The sequence below is a fragment of the Macrotis lagotis genome, chromosome 8, assembly GCF_037893015.1.
Source record: "Macrotis lagotis isolate mMagLag1 chromosome 8, bilby.v1.9.chrom.fasta, whole genome shotgun sequence".
Classification (NCBI taxonomy): Eukaryota; Metazoa; Chordata; class Mammalia; order Peramelemorphia; family Peramelidae; genus Macrotis; species Macrotis lagotis.
Genome location: NC_133665.1, coordinates 187,304,667 through 187,325,616, shown reverse-complemented (window position 1 = coordinate 187,325,616; position 20,950 = coordinate 187,304,667). Strand labels below are relative to the sequence as shown.

The 20,950-nt window shown below is 35.1% G+C and overlaps 1 protein-coding gene across 8 annotated transcripts in view; it reads left to right on the top strand.

The window, feature by feature from the left end:
- The window catches only part of CACNA1D (calcium voltage-gated channel subunit alpha1 D), a 350,522-nt gene that overhangs the window by 280,781 nt on the left and 48,791 nt on the right, over positions 1 to 20,950 (top strand). For all 8 annotated transcript variants that reach the window (XM_074199181.1, XM_074199185.1, XM_074199184.1 and 5 more), the window contains one exon: positions 19,923 to 20,014. In XM_074199181.1, the coding sequence (XP_074055282.1) occupies positions 19,923 to 20,014 (92 nt within the window). The remainder of the gene's footprint in view (positions 1 to 19,922; positions 20,015 to 20,950) is intronic.

The window sequence follows — 20,950 nt, the reverse complement described above, 5'->3', positions numbered from 1 at the left end:
CTGTAGGACACATTCCCTAAGACTCAGCTTCCTTGAATATAAAATGGGGTTACTTCCTGCTGCAGGAGCCTCCTAGGGCTAGGGTGAATTTCTGTGAGAATGAGAGTATGCCAAAAGTACTTTAGAAACTTTACTAAGATCCTGTGGGACAGTATTAAAATCTGTTCTGATTTTTGTAATTGTGTTTTATTACAACCATTTGAGAATTCATGTCTGTGTCTTAGATAAAATACTTCATTGCTGAAGCTCCTTCAGTGCTTGGCTTTTTAAAAGATAAACACGACTGCTCTGAGTCTTGACTCTGAGGTGTATGACCATGTGGGGCTTTCTAACTTGATATCTCTGAGGTCACACTTGAGAGGAACAGAGCTGAGCTGCCTTGCTAGCTGGGAAGACAGATGTCAAGGGATCATCAAAACTGGAGGACTTTTTAATGTATGTGAGACCACTTGAATGGGGTCTGTGCTCTTTGAAGGGGCCAGGAAAAATGAAGTTTAGGAGCATGAGTCACTCAGGGTGAAGAACCTTGTGAAAAGTGGTTTTGCCAGTCTTGTCCTGCCATGACTTTTTTTTAAAAATTATTTTCAGTTTCAATTTCTCTTCCCCCCCTCCCCCTTTCTTTGAATTCTATGGAATGCAGATCTAGCAATAGCATTGCTAGCTTAAAGAATAGGCATAGTTCTAAAACTCTTTGCGTATAGTTCCAATTCTTCTCTAGAATAGTTGGAACAATTCACAACTCCATCATCAATGCCCCAGTTTTCCCACATACTGTCCAACATTTGTCATTTTCCTCCTCTGTTATATTAGCCAATCTGATAGGTGTGAGGTGGAATCTCACAGTTATATCTGACTCTCTAATCAGTAGTGATTTAGAACAATTTTCATATCACTGTTTGATAGCTTTGATTTCTTCTGAAAACTCACTGCTTATATCTTTTGACAATTTTTCAATTGAGGAATGGCTATAATTTTTATAAATTTACCTCAGTTCCCTATATATCTAGGAAATTAGACTTTGTTCTCAGAGAAACAATATAAAAATTTCCCCCAGTTCCTCTTTTCTTTTAATATTGGTTTCATTAATTTTACTTGTGCAAAGGTTTTTAAAATTTCATGTAATCAAGATTATCTGTTATTTCCCATGAATATCTTTATTTCTCTTATCTTATCCATAGACTTGACTTTTTCCACACTTCTCTGATTTACTTATATTATCCTTAATGACTAAATCAATCTGTTTTGACCATATCTTGGAATGTGGTGTGAGATGTTGATCTATGCATACTTTGTGCCAAACTGTTTTTTCAGTTTTCTCAACAATTTTGTCAAATAGTAAGTTCTTCTACCAAAAGTTGAGATTTTGGGGTTTATCAAACATCAGGTTACTTTGGTCATTTACAAGTGTATATTGTATCTAATCTTTTTTCATTGATCCACCACTTATCTCTTAGCCAACATCCATTTTGATGACTGTCACTTTGTAATATAGTTTGAAATTTGGTAACAATGTGCTGCTTTCCTTCACTTTATTTTTATTTATTCCCTTGACATTTTTGACCTTTTGCCTCTCCAAATGAATTTTGCTTTTTTTTTTTCCTAGCTCTATAAAATAGTTCTTGGTAGTTTGGTTGGTATGGCATTGAATAAGTAAATTAATTGATTTATGCGGTATTGTCCTTTTTTTACTACATTGATTGGGATTACCCAGGAGCAATAATATTTTCCCTATTGTTACTTAGATCTTAACTTTATTTGTTTAAAAAGTATTTTGTAGGGGCGGCTAGGTGGCACAGTGAATAGAGCACCGGCCCTGGAGTCAGGAGTACCTGAGTTCAAATCCGGCCTCAGGCACTTAATAATGACCTAGCTGTGTAGCCTTGGGCAAGCCACTTAACCCCATTGCCTTGCAAAAAAAACCCTAAAAAAAAGTATTTTGTAATGGTACTTATATAGTCCCTGGGTTTCTCCTGACAAGTAGACTTCCAGTTATTTTACCATATTTCCCCATGTATAAGATGTACCCTTTTTCAAAAAATTTGGGGTCTAAAAACTGGGAGCATCTCATACGGTGGTTGTAGATTTTTTTTACTTGCATTTTCCACTTGTTTTTATGCTCATTGTTGTAGATTTTTTTTTACTTGCATTTCCCACTTTTTCCACGCATGTTGTTGTTGCACTCATTGTTTTACATTTGTTACTGGTATATTAGGTCACATTTTGCCACATTCTTCCCAGAAATAGCTCAGAAAAGATTTTCTTATAGTGCTGAATTCAATTTCAAAGTGATCCAGTTTGCAAAAGTGAGTAGCAATCATGTTGCTGAATGTCAGTTTGGTCTTCTTCCAACTGAATAAATAAACAATCGGAGACTGACTTCAGAAAGAAGGAATCCTCCTGAAAACACCATAGCAGAAGAAGGCTATGAAGGGCAAGTCAGCAAAATGGCCTGATTTAGAGAGGGAAGTGAAGCTATGAATTGATGAGCAAGGTCAATTGGAATTCCTGTGTACACAAAGATGGTTCAGCATGAGGCAAGAAGAATTGCTGATGAAAAAGAAGTGACTGATTTCAAAGGAGGATACAATTGATGCTTCAGGTTCATGAAAAGGAACTGACTGAGCATGCGTCCATGCACCATACTTGTTCAAGGAGTGCTTGTCATAAACCACAGATCAGAACACAGGCAGGAAAGCAGTCAGAGTCTTTCCAAAGAAAATCATCCAACGCAGAGGAGTACAAGTTCATGGATGGGAGTTTTGACAGTAATGAGGAATTGTATAAATTTTATGATGAATAAAACTTGAGTTCAATAACTTTATGTAAAACATTTTTTTTTCAAATTTCAGGCCCCCAAATTAAGGTGTGTCTTATACATGGGAGCTTCTTATACATGGGGAAATATGGTATATTGTCTGCAGTTATTTTAAATAAAATTTGTCTTTCAATCACTTCCTACTGGTTTTTTGGTAGTATATAGAAAGATTGATATTTATGTGGCCTTATTTTATAACTGGCAACTTTGCAAGTTTGTTTATTGTTTCACTAATTTTGTGCTTGATTGCCTTGTTTCCATTAGTATACGTTAATATCTTTGCAAAATGTGATTGTTTTGTTTCCTTATTGTCTGCTCTTATTCAAATTCTTTTTCCTATCTTTTTGCTATATTTAGCCTTTCTAGTACGGTATTGAATATTATCGGCAATTATGGACACCCTTGCTTTACCCCTGATCTTAAGGGAAGGCTTCTAGTTTTTATAGATAATTATAGATAATTCTTGCTGTTTGTTTAGGCACATATTTTTTCTCATTTTAAGAAAATTTTCAGATTTTTTCACTTCCTGGGTAGACCCAACATTGTGGCATGGAACTTTTCTGGAACTTTTCCTGAAAAAAACCTCTAAAAAGCATATCCTAAAGCAACAGAACCCACAAAAATACAGAGTGAAACAAGTTCTCAATTCAAGATATTGTCTTATATGGGTAAAAGGGGAGTCTAGCCCAGTGTAGGCAGGAGAACTGGGAGCTCTTAGCACAGTATCGCTTAGGTCTCAGCTCAGCATAACAGCAGTACAGCAGGCTATCAGTGAGGGTCTCAATCCCAGCTTGGAAGGCAAAGTTCCAACCCAGGAACATTAGTGAAATAGGTGGGACTGTGTCAGGCAACCTTACCTCAGTAAACAGGTAAATGGAAAGGGAAAAAGATGTTAGCCAAAAAAAATTAACAAACCATGAGCACCTGTAATGTCAAAGCAAAAAATCAGGATTAGACCAAAACCCCAGAACAAAATGCCTGAGTCTATACACCTTGTGCTCTAGGAAGACAGATCAACTATCAAAATGAGCAAAAACACAAAAGATCTCTAACCATAGAGATGATAAAAATACCATCACAGAAGAGGAAAGCAGGGTCTAAATCCAACAGGACCTTTTAGAAGAGATCAAAAAGGATTTTAAAAACCAAAGAAGAGATGAAGAAGAAAAATGGAGAAGAGAAATGATAGTTATATAGGAGTTATGAAAAACTGACTGAAGAAAACAATACCTTTAAAAGTAAAATTGGCCAAATGAAAAGAAGTCAACTCCTTTAAAAGTAAATTAGCCAGTGGACTATATTATCCCCATATAGAGGAAGAAAAACAAAAAACAAACACACACACACACACACAAAAGAACCCTTCAGAATAGGATGAACACTTTATAAAAATTATCTATTTGTCTCTTTCCCTTAATCTTACTTCCTCATACTGAAAATTACTAATCTGTAAACATGTTTATATACATATATATATACATATATATACATATATATATATATGTATATATATATATGCAATACTAATCTGACTATTTGCCACTGAGCAGAGGGTGGGAAGGGAGGGTGGAAGGAAATTTTTTAACTTAAATATATACATGTGCATATGGATGAAAATAAATAAATAAATAAATTTAATAATAATAAAAGTAAATTAGTCAAATTAAAAAGAAAAACTACTCCTTTAAAAGAAAAAAATGACCAATTGGAAAAGGAAAGCAACTCATCAAAAAATTAAATTGGCAAACTGAAAAAAGACTATAACTCTCAAAAAAGTAAAATTAGGGTGGTTAGGTGGTGTAGTGGATACAGCACTGGCCTTGGAGTCAGGAGTACCTGGGTTCAAATCTGGTCTCAGACACTTAATTAATTACCTAGCTGTGTGGCCTTGGGCAAGCCACTTAACCCCATTTGCCTTGCAAAAAACCTAAAAAAAAAAAACCAAAAAGTAAAATTAACCAACTGGAAAAGCAAACACAAAAGTTAATGGAAGAATGTAAAACCCTAAAAATTATAACTAGATAAATGGAAACTAATAACTTTGTTAGACACTCAGATTCAATCAACAAAACCAAAAGGCTGAAAAGAAAAATAGAAGAAAATGTTAAGTACTTCTAAGGAAAAAACTATTGACCTGGAAAACAGATCCAGGAGAAATAATTTATGAATTATAGATATACCCGAAAGCCACAATCAGAAAAATAGTCGGAAATTCAGGAAATTCAGGAAAATCTGCCTAAAAACCTAGAACAAGAAGATAAAGTAGTCTTGATCCCCCCCAGAAATAGATCCCAAAATAAAAACTCCAAGAAATGTTGTAGCCAACTTTCAGAATTCTTAGCTAAAGGAGAAAATACTGAAAACAGATAAAAAGAAGCAATTTAAATACCAGGGAGCCACAGGATTATGCAGGACTTATCTTTAACATTAAAGAATCAGAGGGTCTTGGATTTTTGAGTTACAACCAAATATCAACTACCCTGCAAAATCCAGCATATTCTTTCAGGAGAAAAGGTGATTTTCAGTGAAATAGAGGACTTTCAAATTTACTTGATAAACAGAACAGAACTGAACAGAAAATTTGATCTTCAAATTTAAGATTCAAAAGATGCACAAAAAAGTTAAATGGAAAGGGAAAAATATGTTAGCCAAAAAAAGATTAAACTGTCTACATCCTTACATGAGAAAACAATATTTTTAACTCTTAAGAATTATATTTCTCAGGGCAGCTAGGTGGCACAGTAGACAGAGCACCAGCCCTGGAGTCAGGAGTACCTGAGTTCAAATCTAGCCTCAGACACTTAATAATTACCTAGCTATGTGGTCTTGGGCAAGCCACTTAACCCCATGTGCCTTACAAAAACTAAAAAAAAAAATTATATTTCTCAGGATAGTTAAAAGGAGAACACTTAGAGGGTGCGGGTATAAATTGATCATGAAAGTAATGATGCTTTGACTGATAATTTGGTGTATGAGGATTGTATTTCTATAGGGATAATTGGAATGAGGGGGTGGATATAAATTGGTTATAATATGATGATACTTATGGCTCTTGAGAATTGTATTTCTAATTGGACAGTTGAGGGGTATATACTTGGACAGTGGCCATGGGTATGAAATGATTATGATTATTATGAAATGATTATAAATCAATTAATCATCAACCCTTGAGAATTGTACTTCTAACAGGACAGATAAAAGAAGCATACTTTTACAGAAGTTGTGTGTAGGAAACAGGTATAAAACAATTAAGATGTGAAATTTAGAGGGAGGGAAGGAAGGAGGATGAGTAAATCTCACTCTCACCAGATTTAGCTTACAGAGAGAGTAGCATACATTTCCAATTGGGTTTAGAAATTTATCCTACCCTAGAGGGAAGTGGAGAGAAGGAAGAAGGGGAAAGAAAAGGGAAGGAGAAGCTGACAAAAGGGAGGGGGGGGGGGAAAGTAAAGGTAAGTTAAAGTAAAAGTTGAAAAAAGGGAAAGAAGAAAAGGAGAAGGAAAGGAAAGAAGGCAGATAGAAGGGTAGGCTGATTGAGAGAGGCAGCAGTCAGAAGCAAAGCATTGGTGAGGAGAAATAAAGGGAAAGGAAAGAGAAAAGTACAAACATGGAGAAGATAGGATGGAGGGAAATACAGTTAGTAACCATAACTGTAAATGTGGATAGGACGAACTCTCCCAAAAAATGGAAGTAGATAGCAGCATGAATTAAAAACCAGAATCCTACAATATGTTGTTTACAAGAAATACATATGAAGCAGAGAGATGCACATGGTGAAAGTAAAAGACTGGAGTAGAATATATTATGCTAAAGTAAAAAAAATATTCAACTGAAGTAAAAAAAAAGCAGAAATAGTAATCCTATTCTCAGAGAAAACAAAAACAAATATAGATCTAATTAAAAGGGATAAAGAAGAAAACTACATCTTTTTTTTAGGTTTTTGCAAGGCAAATGGGCTTAAGTGGCTTGCCCAAGGCCACACAGCTAGGTAATTATTAAATATTTGAGACCGGATTTGAACCCAGGTACTCCTGACTCCAGGGCTGGTGCTTTATCCACTGTGCCACCTAGCCACCCCAAAAACTACATCTTCTTAAAAAGTACCATAGGTTATGTAGTAATATCAATATTAAACATATGTGCACCAAGTGGTATAACATTCAAACTCTTAGAGGAGAAGCTAAAGGAGTTACAGGGAGAAATAGATAATAAAATTATATTAATGGGAAACTCAACTTCTGTCTTTAAGAATTAGAAAACTCTTACTGCAAATAAAAAGGAAGTTAAGAAAGTAAATAGAATTTTAGAAAAATTTGATATGATAGACTTCTGGAGAAAACTGAATGACGATAACAAGAAATATACCTTCTTCTCTGGGTTATGTGGCATCTACACAAAAAATTGACCATGGATTAGGCATTAAAACCTCACAATTAAATGAAGAAAGGGAGAAATAAATCCCTTTCAGATCATAATGCAAAAAAATTACATGTAAAAAAGAACCATAGAAAGATAAACTAAAAATTAATTGGAAACTAAATAACATAATTTTAAAGAGTAAATGAATCAAACAACAAAATCCCAGAAATAATCAATCATTTCATCCAAAACAATGACAATGGTGAGATATTATACCAAAACTTGTGGAATGCATCCAAAGCAGTTTTTAGGGAAATGTTTATATCTCTAAATTCTTACATGAATAAAATAGAGAAAGAGGAGATCAATGAATTGAGTATGCATTAGAAAAGCTAGAAAAAGAACAAATTTCAAATCTCTAATTAAATATGAAATTAGAAATTCTGAACATCAAAGGCAAAATTAATGAAGTCAAAAATAAGGAATCTGTTGAACTAATAAAATTAGGAACTGGTTTTATGAAAAAGACAATAAAATAAAAAAACCTTTGGATAATTTCATTTTTAAATAAATAAAACTAAATTATCAGTATCAAAAATGAAAAGGTGAACTCATTACCAATGAGGAAGATATTAAAGTATTAATTATTCAAAACTATTTTGCCCAACTGTATGCCAACAAATCTGACAATATAAGTGAAATGGATAAATAAATAAAAAAACTGTCCAGATTAACAAAAGAGGAAATAAAATACTTAAATAACCACATTTCAGAAAAAGAAATTGAATAAGCCATTAATAAGTTCCCTAAGAAAAAATCTCCAAGACCAGATGGATTTACAAGTGAATTCTACCAAGCATTTAAAGAACATTTAATTACAACTCTATATAAACTATTTTAAAAAATAGGTGGAGTTCTGCCAAATCCCTTTTATGACACCAACATGCTGCTAATACCTAAATCAATCAGGAAGAGTCAAAACAGACAAGGAAAATTATAGAACAATCTCTCCCTAATGATATTGATGCAAAATTTTAAATAACATTTTAGCAAAGAGATTGCATTAAGTTATTATGAGGGTAATATGATAATAATAATTATTATGAGAATTTTTACTAGATATGCAGGGATGGTTCAGTATTAGGACAAAACAGCATATTTTACCATATCAATAGTCAAATTAACAGAAATCATATGATTATCTTGATAGATGATGAAAAAGTCTTTGGCCCCATTAAAACACAAGAGAGCGTAGTAATAAATGGAGTTTTCCTTAAAATGATAAACAGCATCTATCTAAAACCATTAGCAAGTGTTACATGTAATAGGGATAAACCAGCAGCATTTCCAATAAAATGAGGGCTAAAACAAGGATGTCCATTATCTCCACTATTATTCAATATTGTTTTAGAAATGCTAGCTTGGGCAATAAGAAAAAGAAATTGAAGGAATTAGGCTAGACAAAGAGGAAACAACTTTCACTCTTTGTAGATATGATGATATACTTAGAGAACCCTAGAAAATTAACTAAAAATAACTTGAAACAATTAACAGCTGTAGCAAAGTATATAAAATAAGCCTACATAAATTACCAGCATTTCTGAATATGACCAACAAAGCCCAACAATAAGAGATAGAAACAGAAATTCCATTTAAAGTCACTGAAGACAACATAAAATACTTGAGGATCTATCTCCCAAGACAAAGCCAGAAACTATATGAACACAATTGCAAAATACTTTTCACAAAAATAAAGTCAAATCTAAACAGTTGGAAAAATGTCAATTGCTCATGGGTTGGCTGAGATAATAAAAATGACAATTCTACCTTAATTAAATTACTTCTTCAGTGCCATACCAATCAAACTACCAAAAAAATATTTTACAGAGCTAGAAAAAATAGAAATAAAATTCATTTGGAGTAACAAAAGCTCAAGAATATTGAGGGAATTAATGAAAAAAATGCAGAAAAGGTAGCTATACCAGATATAAAACTGTAACTATAAAATGACTGTCATCAAAACTGTCTTGTATTGGTTAAGAAACAGAAGTGGATCAGTGGAATAGGTCAGGTTGGTTCTTTTCCTTCATTGTCGAAGACCAAAATGACATTACTATGTTTGAGACAAATGACAGCATTTCCTACAGTGGCTGATCAGACCAGTACAAGCTTGGCATGCTCTACCACAGGTTGGGCACAAATAGTCCATGTGAGCCCCTGGGCTGGTTGCTCTAAACTTGTGGATATCATATTTCCATTGAGCTGCTTCAATTCTTCCTTCCTCATAGAATGCAGCCCCCTCACTGATGAGGGCATGCCATGCTTGGTGGTCCTGTGCCAGTGTCTCCCAAGCTGCATAATCAACTCTAAAGTTCTTCAATGAGTTTTTTTTGTGTTTTGACTGTACTGTGTAATTCCCCCTGCCATGGTAATCAGGTTAGGGTTGGGTAAGCAGACAATTTTTAGACCACCTTTTCTAGTCCCTTCCTCGCATCAGGAGGTGATCAGTATGATCCTTAAAAGGGTTGCTCAGTCACCCAGGGGGCTGCTGTGTCCCAGTGCTATGTTCAGTGGAGAAACGACCCTATGGCCCTGGCTGGTAGTATGCAAGATTGTGACTACAGCTCACAGTGTATCGACACCTGCTGCTTTGTCACACTTGCCTGTGGCCACAGGACTTTAAGGAATGGTTATGAGTGCATGAATTGGTTTTAATTGAGGTGGAGCTGCATGAAGAGAACTACCTTACTCTATCTTCCAAAATCATCATGATCCAGCATAGCAAGACAATCACAAAACTGGTGATGACTTTAGATGCAATGGATGACCTTGGCTCTTCAATGTATAACCAAGCACTAAGCACTCCACAGCCCCTGCTTCATCTGGATTCATGGCCATTGAAACAAATTGCTCTCCTGTGCTCATTCCACCAGTTTAAGACTTCATGTGCTTGGGGTAGACACCCCCCACTACTCACCAATCAGTTTGAGACTCCCTTGATTACCCTCCACCTGGTTAGTCCACATACTGAAATGTTTTACTAGGGGGTGAATGCTGTGCATGCTACAGCTTCTGGGAGCCACAGGTGAGAGTTAGATGGCTCAGGTGAACATTAAAGGTGGAAAGCAGCCCTGAAGAGGGCTTGGCAGCCCTCACACCAAGGTACTAATAGTAAATGACCATGATAATCTTCTGTCTGACAAATTCAAAACCTCCAGCTTCTAGAATAACAATTCACTATCTGACAAAAATTGCTGGAAAAACTGAAAAATAGTATGGCAAAAACTGATCCATATCTCACACCCTATACCAAAATAAGGTTAAAATAGGTAAGCATTTACATATAAAGGATGATACTATAGACCAATCAGTAGAACAAGAAATAATCTATTTGTAGGATCTATGGAGAGGCAAGATCAAAAAAGAGAGAACATTATAAATTGCAAAACAGATTATTTGAGTACATTAAGTTAAAAAGGGTTTGTACAAACAAAGCCAGTGCAGTCAAGATTAGGAAAAAAGCAGAAGGCTTGGGAACAATTTTCATAGCTATTTCTGATAAAGGACTTGTTTCTAACATATACATATACATATACATATACATATACATATACATATACATATACATATACATATATATATATATATATAGAGAGAGAGAGAGAGAGAGAGAATTGAGTCAAATATATAATAATACAAGGCATTCTCCAATTGTTAAATAGTCAAAGGATATGAATAGGTAGTTTTCAAATGAAGAAATGAAAGCTTTCTATGATCATATGAAAAAATGCTCCAAATCATTATTGAATAGAGAAATATAAATCAAAAGAACTCTAAGGTACCATCTCACACCTATCAGATTTGCTAAGATGACAAAAAAGGAGAATAATCAATATTGGAGAGAATGTGGGAAGACTGGAATGCTAATACATGGAATGGAATTGTGAACTGATCCAACCAATCTGGAGAACAATTTGGAACTCCACCCAAAGGTCAATAAAACTGTGCATACCCTTTGATCCAGCAATACTACTACTAGGTCTATAGCCTAAAGAGAGCATAAAAAAGGGGGAAAGATCCACACATACAAAAAATATTTATAGCAGCTTTTTATTGTATTGGCAAAGAATTGGAAATTAAGGGAGTGTCCATCAGTTGGAGAATGGCTGAATAAGTTATGGTATATGGATACTATGAATACTATTGTTCAATAAGAATTCATAAGTGGACAGACTTCAGAAAAACTTGAAAAGATTTGCATGAATTGATGCTCGGTGAAGTGAACAGAACCAGAAATTAACAGCAACATTGTGAAATAAATTAACTATGATCAATTAATTAATTATAATTAATTAATATTTTCAGCAGTTCAGTGATCAAAGACAGTCCTGAGATATCTGTTTTGAAAATGGCATTTATATCCAGAAAAACAAAAAAGCAAACAAACAAACAAACTATGGAGTCTGATTATAGAGCATAGCACACTAAATTGACTTTTTAAAATTTTTTTATGTTTTTTTCTTTCTTTCTTATGGTTGTTTCCCCTTTGGTTCTAACTCCTCTTTCACAACATGACTAATATGAAAATGTGCTAAACACAAACGTGTATGTACAACTTATACAAGATTGTTTCCTACCATGGGGAGTTGGGATGGAAGGAAGGGTGGTAAAAAAAATGGAACTCCAAAACTTGTAATGGATGAATGCTGTAACCTACCTTTGCATGTAATTGAAATAAAATGAAATTAAGTGCAAAAATCTTTATTTATTCTTGTGTTTTAATGTTTTTAATAGAATGGTTCAGTATTTTGTCAAAAACTTTTTTTGCATCTATTGATATGATCATATGATTTGTGTTATTTTTGTGATTGATATGGTCAGTTATGCCTCTATTGGTTCCCTAATAATGAACCAACTATGCTTTGCTTGTATAAACCTAACCTGACAGTGTGTGATCTTTATAATATGTTGCTTTAATGTCCTTGAAAGTATTTTATTTAAAATGTTTGCATTAATACTAATTAGACTATAATTTTCTTTTTCTGTTTTCGCTCTCCTTAGTTTAGTTATCAAAATTATATTTGTGGGGAGTCAGAGTCAAATTGGCAGAGTAAAGGCAGGAATTTCCAGAAGCTCTACCCCAGACCACTCCAAATTCTATACCAAGTTCTGACCAAGTTCTAGAGTGACGGAACCCATAGCAATATGGAATGAAACAATTTTTCTGGCCCAAGACAACTTGGAAGATTGACAAGAAGTGTCTGTTCCACCAGAATTGGAAAGGGTCATAGCACAGGAGTGAACCAGCTCCAATCTTCCAGGAACAGCCTGCAGGATGTCTAGATCCTTGGTGGTGCTTCAGTCCATGGCAGTGGAGGCAATTTCCAGCTCTCTCAGGCCAGGGATTGCCAAGGACAACTTGGAAGGCCAGCAGAAAAACTCTACTAGAATTATTGCAGAGCCCAGGCCAGAACAGTTCTCAGCTCAGGTCTCAGCACAACCCCACCCTAGAAACTAGAAGCAGGCAGTAGCTGCTTCCAGAGTGCTCATCCCATGGACAGTAAGGGGGTTGGGGGAGACTGCAGAGGTCCGTCTACTATCTCTGGAGCAGGACTCTGTTGCTTTGCCCATTCTCAGATCCAGGTTGCAGTCTGGGGCCCCATACTGCCATAGCAGAGCAAGGATCCTCCTCACAGCTCCAGGGCAGAGGAGAGTGTTTGTGGTCATCCACAAATCAGAATATGGGCCTCTCATCAGACCTTAAAGGAATTGAGGTCCCTGGGGAAAGTGTGTCCTCAATCCTGGAAGCAGAACTCCATCTTAACAAAGAGTTAAATCAGGTCATGGGTTGGGGAAATAAATGAACAACAGAAGGAAAAAGAATCTGACCATAGACAATTACTTTGATCCCCTGTAAGATCAAAATAGACACTCAAAAGATGACAAAATCAAAGCTTCTGTATCCAAAGCCTCCAAGAAAAATATGAATTGGTCTCAGGCTCAAAAAAAGATTTTTGAAAAACAAATAAGAGAGGTAGAGGAAACAATGGGAAGAGAAATGAGAGTGATGCAAGAAAAACATGAAAAACAAGTGAGCAGTTTGGTGAAGGAGATACAAAAAAAAAAACCACTGGAGAAAATTACATCTTAAAAACCAGTTTAAGTCAAATGGAAAAAGTAGTCCAAAAGGTCAGTGAGAAGAATACATTAAAATGTAGAATTGGCCAGATGGAAAAGGAGATAAAAAAAAGCTCTCTGAAGAAAATAATTCCTTCAAATATAAAATGTAGCTAAGGGAAGCTGATGACTTTTTGAGAAATCAAGAAACAATAAAACATAACCAAAAGAATGAAAAACTAAAAGAAAATGTGAAGTATCTCATTGGAAAAAAAACTGACATGGAAAACAGATCCAGAAGAAATAATTTAAAAATTATTAGGTTACCTGAAAATCATGACTAGGAAAAGAGCCTAGACTTCATTTTTTCAAGAAATTTTCCATGAAAATTGCCTGATATACTAGAAGCAGAGGGTAAAAGAATAATTGAGGGAATTCAATGATCACCTTCTGAAAGAGATTTAAATCCCAGAATTCCCCAATCGAGAAGAAAATATTCAGCCAGAAAGAAACAATTCAAATATAATGGAGCTACAGTCAGGATTACACAGAATTTAGCAGTGTCTACATTAAGGGCTTGTAGGGCTTAGACTATAATGTTCTGGAAGGTAAAAGAAAATGGATTACAACTGAGAATCAACTACTCAGTAAAACTGAACATCCTCTTTCAGGGGAAAAGATGGACATTCAGTGAAGCAGGGGACTCTCAGACTTTCCTGTCGAAATGTCCAGAGCTTAACAGAAAGTTTGATCTTCAAGTACAGTACTCAGGTGAAGCATAGAGAGAATGGATGAGAAGGGTAAATTATGAGGGACTTAATGATGTTGAACTGCATGTATTCCTGCATGAGAAGATGATACATGGGGTGGCTAGGTGGCACAGTGGATAAAGCACCAGCCCTGGAGTCAGGAGTACCTGGGTTCAAATCTGGTCTCAAACACTTAATAATTACCTAGCTGTGTGGCCTTGGGCAAGCCACTTAACCCCATTTGCCTTGCAAAACACCTAAAAAAAAGATGATACAGATAATACTCATATCATTCTTCTCATTTAATAGAGCAGTTAGAAGGAGCATATATAGACAAGGTACAGGAGGGAGCTGAATGTGACAGTATAATACATTATAAAGATGGTATTAATGGGTGAGAAAAGAATGAACTAGGAGAAAGGGAAAGGAGAGATAGAATTGGCTAAGATATTTCACATAAAAGAGATAAGATTTTCATTGGAACTGTCTCAGAGAGGAAATAACACATACACACACACACATACAATAGGGTATAGAAAACTATCTTACCCTAGAGGGGGGAAAAAAGAGGAGGAGGATGGAAGAAAGGGAACAGGGGGAGGGGAGGGCAGATGTAGATTATAGGAGAGAGGGAAGATCAGAGGAGAGGGTAGTCAGCTACCACACACTTTTGAGGAGGGACAGTGAAAGGAGAGAGAAACTAGAATAAGTGGGGGTGGGGAGGAATAGGGTAGAGGGAAATACAGCTAGCAATAGTAATGATGGGAAAAAATATTGAAGTGATTTCTCTGATGGACTTATGGTAAAGAATACAATCCAAACCAGAGACAGAGCTGATAGCATCTGAATACATACTGAAGAATACTTTTTTCCTTTCACTTTATTTTTCTTGAAGCCTCTCTATCTTTATGGGGGAGGAGGGGGAATTATGATTACCTTTACCATGATTACCTTATACTAATGTGAAAATAAATGAATAAATTAAATACTCTATTTGTGTTATATAAGTAATTTGGTAAAACTTTTTTTCTAATAGTTTATACAGTGTTGGAATTATATGTTCTTTAAATATTTGATCATTCACTTATATATCCATTTGTCCTGGGTTTTTTTCCCTTAGGGAACTCTTTTATGATTCAATCAATTTCTTTTTCCAGATGGGCTTAATTATTCTATTTTCTCTTCTCTTAATCTGGGCATTTTTGTAAATTTACATTCATTTCATTTACATTGTCAGTTTTATTGGCACATAATTAGCAAAATAGCTCCTAATTATCACATTAATTCCATCTTCATTGATTCTGCTAATTTAGATTTCTTTATAAGTTCATTTATAGTTCAGGTTTTAAACTTTTCATTTTATTAATCTCTCCTTTGATTTTCAGAATTTCCTTTTGGTATTTAATTGGAGATTTTTTATTTCTTCATTTTCTAGGCATTTTTAGGTAGATGTCCAATTAATCTATTTTTTCTCTCTTTTATTGGTATAAGGTTTTAGAGATTGAATTTTCCCCTAAATAATACTTCAGTTGTATCTCACAGCTTTTGGTATGTTGACTCATTATTGTCATTCCTTAATGTAATTATTAATTTTTTCCTATGATGTGCTTTTTTTGACTCATTATTTATGATTATTTAGCTTCAAATTAATTTTTAATTTCTGTTTCAATGACCTAAGATATTATCATTTTGTGTAAGAGTGTGAAGGTGTCATGCACAGCTGAAAAAAAGTATATTTCTGTTTCCATTCAATATTACTAGAGGTTCTATCATATCTAACTTTTCTAAAATGCTATTTACCTTCTCAATTTCTTTTCTATTTATTTTATGATTAGATATATCTGAGAGGGATAAATTGACCCACTGGTAAAGTTTTACTCTCCATTTCTTACTCTAATTCATTTAATTTTCCCTACACAAATTTGGATGTTCTGCCATTTGGTGCATATAAATTTGGTATTGAGCACAATTTAGTTTTCCTGATGTTCTCTTAATGAGATCTATTTTTGCTTTTGCTTTGTCTGAGCTCATGATTGCTACCCTAGCTATTTTCACTTCGACCAAAGCAGAATAGATATTGCTCTAGCCCCTTATTTTAACTTTGTGTGTTTTCTGTTTAAAGTTTGTTGAATTCTGGTTTAATCATTTTCCATTTTATGGATGAGTTTGTCTCATTTACATTCACAGTTATGATTGCTAACTGTGTATTTTCCTCAATCCTTTTTCCTTCTATTTATCCTTCTCATTTTTACACTAGCCCTTTTTCAGAAGTCCATTTTACTTCTTACTTCTGCCTCATTTATCTACCTTCTATTTTATCATACCCCCCTTTCTTTTAGTCCCTTCCCTCTCTTCTTCCCTGTTGGGTAAGATAGGTTTCTATACTCGATCTTGCATGTGCATACACACACACACACACACACACACACACACACACACACACACACACACATATTCTTCCATCTTTAAATTAATTCAGTTGAGAGTGAGCTTCAAGCATTGTGTGCTCCCCTCCCCCATTTTCCTCTGCAGTAAAAAAACTGTTCCTTGTATATCTCTTTTATATAAGATCCCTTCCTACATTTTTATTCTCCCTTCTTTCAAAGCATCTTTCTTTCTCACTTCTCTATATTTTAGAGAGCATAATTGACTCAATCTTGTGATGTCTATGTAGAGATAATAATAATAATAATTATAATAATAATAAAGTTCTGAGGTATTCTACATATCATCTTCTCTTACAGAAATGTAAATAATTTAGTCTTATTGAGTCTTATGATTTCTCCCTCATTTTTGCCTTTTTATGCTTTTCTTGAGTCTTGGTTTGAATGTCAGATTTTCTATTCATCTTTATTCTTTTAATCAGGAATTCTTGGAAGTCCTCTATTTTATTAAATACACCCCCCCCATAGAATAATACTCAGTTTTGCTGGATAGATTATTTCTGTTATGATCCTAACTCCTTTGCCTTCTGGAATATCATATTCTAATCTCTCTGCATTCCTAATGTAGAACTCCTAAATATTGTATGATCCTGACTGTGATGTTATGTCATTTGAATGGGTTTTTTTCTGTTTTCTCTTTTATCTCCTTGACCTAGGAGCTCCAGAATTTGACTATAATATTCTTTATAGGGTTTTTTAACTGACTATAATATTCTTGAGGTTTTCATTTTGATGTCTCTTTTAGGAGTGATCAGTAGATTCTTTCAGTTTCTACTTTGCCCTTTGTTTCTATACATATATATATATATATGTATATATATATATATATATATTTCTAGAGTCTTTTTTATCTTGACTTTTAAATAGTCTAAGTCACTCTTGAGTTATCTCTCCTTAATTTATTTTCCAATTCAGTTGTTTTTCCAATGAGACATTTTAAATTTTCTTCTATTTTTTCATTCTATTATGTTCTTTTTTGTTTTTTAAGTGATGTGTCATGGATTCATTACCTTCTACTTGATAATTCTAGGCTTTTTTTGTTTTTGTTTTTTAGATTTTTGCAAGGCAATGGGGTTAAGTGGCTTGCCCAAGGCCACACAGCTAGGTAATTATTAAGAGTCTGAGGCCAGATTTGAACTCAGGTACTCCTGACTCCAGGGCCAGTGCTCTATACATTGCGCCACCTAGTCACCCCAAGAATTATTTTCTTCAGTGAACTTTTATACCTCTTTTACTATTTGGTCAGCTCAGTGGAGTTTGTAGTTCTTTTATAGCTTTATCAATTCTAATTTTCAAAGAAGTTATTTTCTTCAGTATTTTGGGGCTTTTTTTTAAACCAATTTGTTAATTTTCTTTTCTTAATTTTTCTTTTGGTCTTATTTACTTCCCATTTTTTCCTCTACCATTCTGATTTGATTTTCAAAAACATTTTTGTTGTTCCTTTAAAATCTCTCTAATTCTTTTATAAATTCTTGTTGGATTTGTGTTCTGTCTACATTTTCTTTTGAGATTTTGCTTATACATGTTTGCAAGTCATTGTCTTCTTCTGACTCTGTCTTAAGGTTAACTGTCAAAAAAGTAGTTTTATGATCTTGTTCTTTTTGTTGTTTGATCATTTTTCTAACCTTGATTTTGTATTTTATGTTTAAGTTGGGTTCTGCCCGTTTCTGAGAATAGGAGGGGTTTCTGTCCCAAACTTGAAGTATTTATGTCATGTTGCTTTCACAGTTAGTTCTGGGGTCCTGTAAGGTTTTACATATACATATACATATACATATATATATATATATACATATATATGCATATATATATGTATATATATATATATATATATATATATATATATATATATATATATATATATATATATATATTCAAGATCTAGGAAATGGTCAGTGACTTCCTGGTTTCCTGTCTTAACCAAGTATGACCCCCTGGTCTCTCAAGACTCCAAACTTTTCTCTCCATCCCTAGAAATTGCTACCCACAACTGAGTAATTGGTGATGGAGTTTCTAGTTGGTCCCTGGTCCTGTACCTAATGACAGCACAAGGGGCACCAGGAATCTGATGCTGAGAATTTCTGTACTGTTGCATCCACCTCCACCAATGGCCACAGTTGTCCTCACTTCCACCATTGAGCACCTTGTCAGCCATTCCCATGACTGCAAACCTTCTTAGTTTCCTGGAATTGGGGAAATGACTCACTGATATTGTGTTCTTTAGACCACTTAGAATTCAATTTAATGTGCTTTTTAAAGTTGTATAGAAGTGAAAGTTGAGAGAAATTAGCAAAAATATTTTCTTTTCTGTGCCATCATGGCTCTACCTTTCCTTTGTGAACTTTTTAGGTACAATTGCTCATCAGATCATCCCAGGGCAATGTGGACACAGAACAATTAGAGCACCTTCCAGAACAGAGGAACAGTGAGACTCATTCTTTCCTCTGAAACATAGAGAAACACTTTGAAAATTATTTGAGGAAAAAGTCTTAAAAGGAATTGCTCGTGGATTGTAATCCTTGGCCCTATTGTCATTATTGACCAGAGGTCAATTGAGAAAACTGGATGCCCTATAGTATCTAGTCTAATGCAACTTTGCTATTCATGAACAGGAAGTCTAAACATTGGGTGGGAAGGTAGGAAAATTGATTCCAGATTGAACAGGTTCTCATCCTGGTGAAGCATGAGCTTAATGAACATCTCTCTTTGCTTTAATTACTTACTGTTCTATAATTGATACTTTTTAATTTTATATTCCATTTGTTTTATAGATATATTTTTCTTTCTTCCCTCATCAGTTCTCCTATAATAACAGATGTAAAGTAAAAAGAAGCGATTCAGCAAAATCACCCAGCCTATTAAATGCCTCTGGCAGTGCATGTTACATTCCACATCCACAATGAAGCAACCATTTTTTCAATTCTTCTGATTCTTAACTTGATCATTATACTTTTCCCAACATTCTCTTTCATTTCTTTTATTTTTTCATTTATATGTATTTAATCTTGTGCATGTTGTTTCCTTGGTTCTGTTTACTTCACTTTGAATCAGACCTTAGAGCTTTCTATGTTTTTCTGAATTCTTCACTTTCAACGCATTGCATTATGATGTATGTTTAATCCTTTCCTGCCTTCCTCAAAAGATGCTGCTATTGACATCTTGGGTTGTGTGGAACCTTCCTTTCTGCCTCTGACTTGGGAGCCTGTGTCTTATGGGGGCCTCTCTTTATCAGAGAATGAACATGAGGTATGAAGTGAGGACTAGGTGCCCAAAGGGCACCAGGACAAATATGAAACGTGCTCACCCTCCCCATAGGCTTTTCTTCCACTGGGGATGTATTTGACTAGAGAAGCTGGTACCCTCTAGCTCCTGCTGACTTACATGGCATCCTGTGTTCAAAGAGCATTCAGCATCTTTCTTAATTGTTTTCATTTCCAGATGTTTGGGAAAGTGGCCATGAAAGATAACAACCAGATCAATAGAAACAACAACTTCCAGACATTTCCGCAAGCCGTGTTGCTTTTGTTCAGGTGACTGACCCCAATGGGTGATGCCCACAGCCCTCCAGTCTCTGACCCAAGGGGCCTGCAGTAGAAGCAGTTGTCCTTAATTCAATGACAATTCCCTTCCCTTCATTCCTTTTGGTATTTGTGTATCTATGATTTCATTTCAGGATCCTTTTTGGGGCCCATGGAAATCACCGTATTGATGAGACTATATAGGGTGTTAGGAAGCTGATGGTATAGAAGCAGGCAGAATAATACTCCCCCTAAGCACTTACCAGGTGTGGGGAGCATCACTCTCCTCCTTTGTGAAACAGGGATAATAATCCTTATCTCCAACATCCAGAGCCAGATGAAGGCTTATTGTTAGGCTAAGTCAACTTTTGGATGATGATGCTTATCCTTTATTCTCGAAAAAGAAGATGACATCAGGGAGGTGATGCCATGACAAGCGTGTAGATTGGATTGGAGTGAGGGGATACTATGCTGTCCCCAACCTCACTTTCTCCTCTAGAGCCATCTGGGTCCAGTGGGCAGATATGAATCACCTGGACATCTGGAGATGGCCCTGGATGCAAGGTAGTCAGGGTTAGGTGATTTGCCCAAGGTCACACAACTAGTAAGTGTCAAGTGTCTGAGGATGGATTCTAACTCCCATTCTCTTGATTCCAAGGCCACTGCTATCTCCACTGTACCACCTAGCTGCTCTTGCTAGGCCATCAGAGGACTAATGGAAGCTTGAATTTATGGCCCTTAGCAGAAGTAAGATCTTTTTTAAAGACAATTTAGAGGAAAAATGCAGTAGGAGAAGAAGAGTTGGTGCAGATTTAGAGAATTTTCAAGTGTTTGAAAAGAATTTACTTACAAAGGATGAATATGCTAAATTCAGGTTGTCAGTTATCTCTTGATTACCAAAGGTATTAGAAAGGACATCTACTTGGCAAAATTTGGAAGTAATCACAC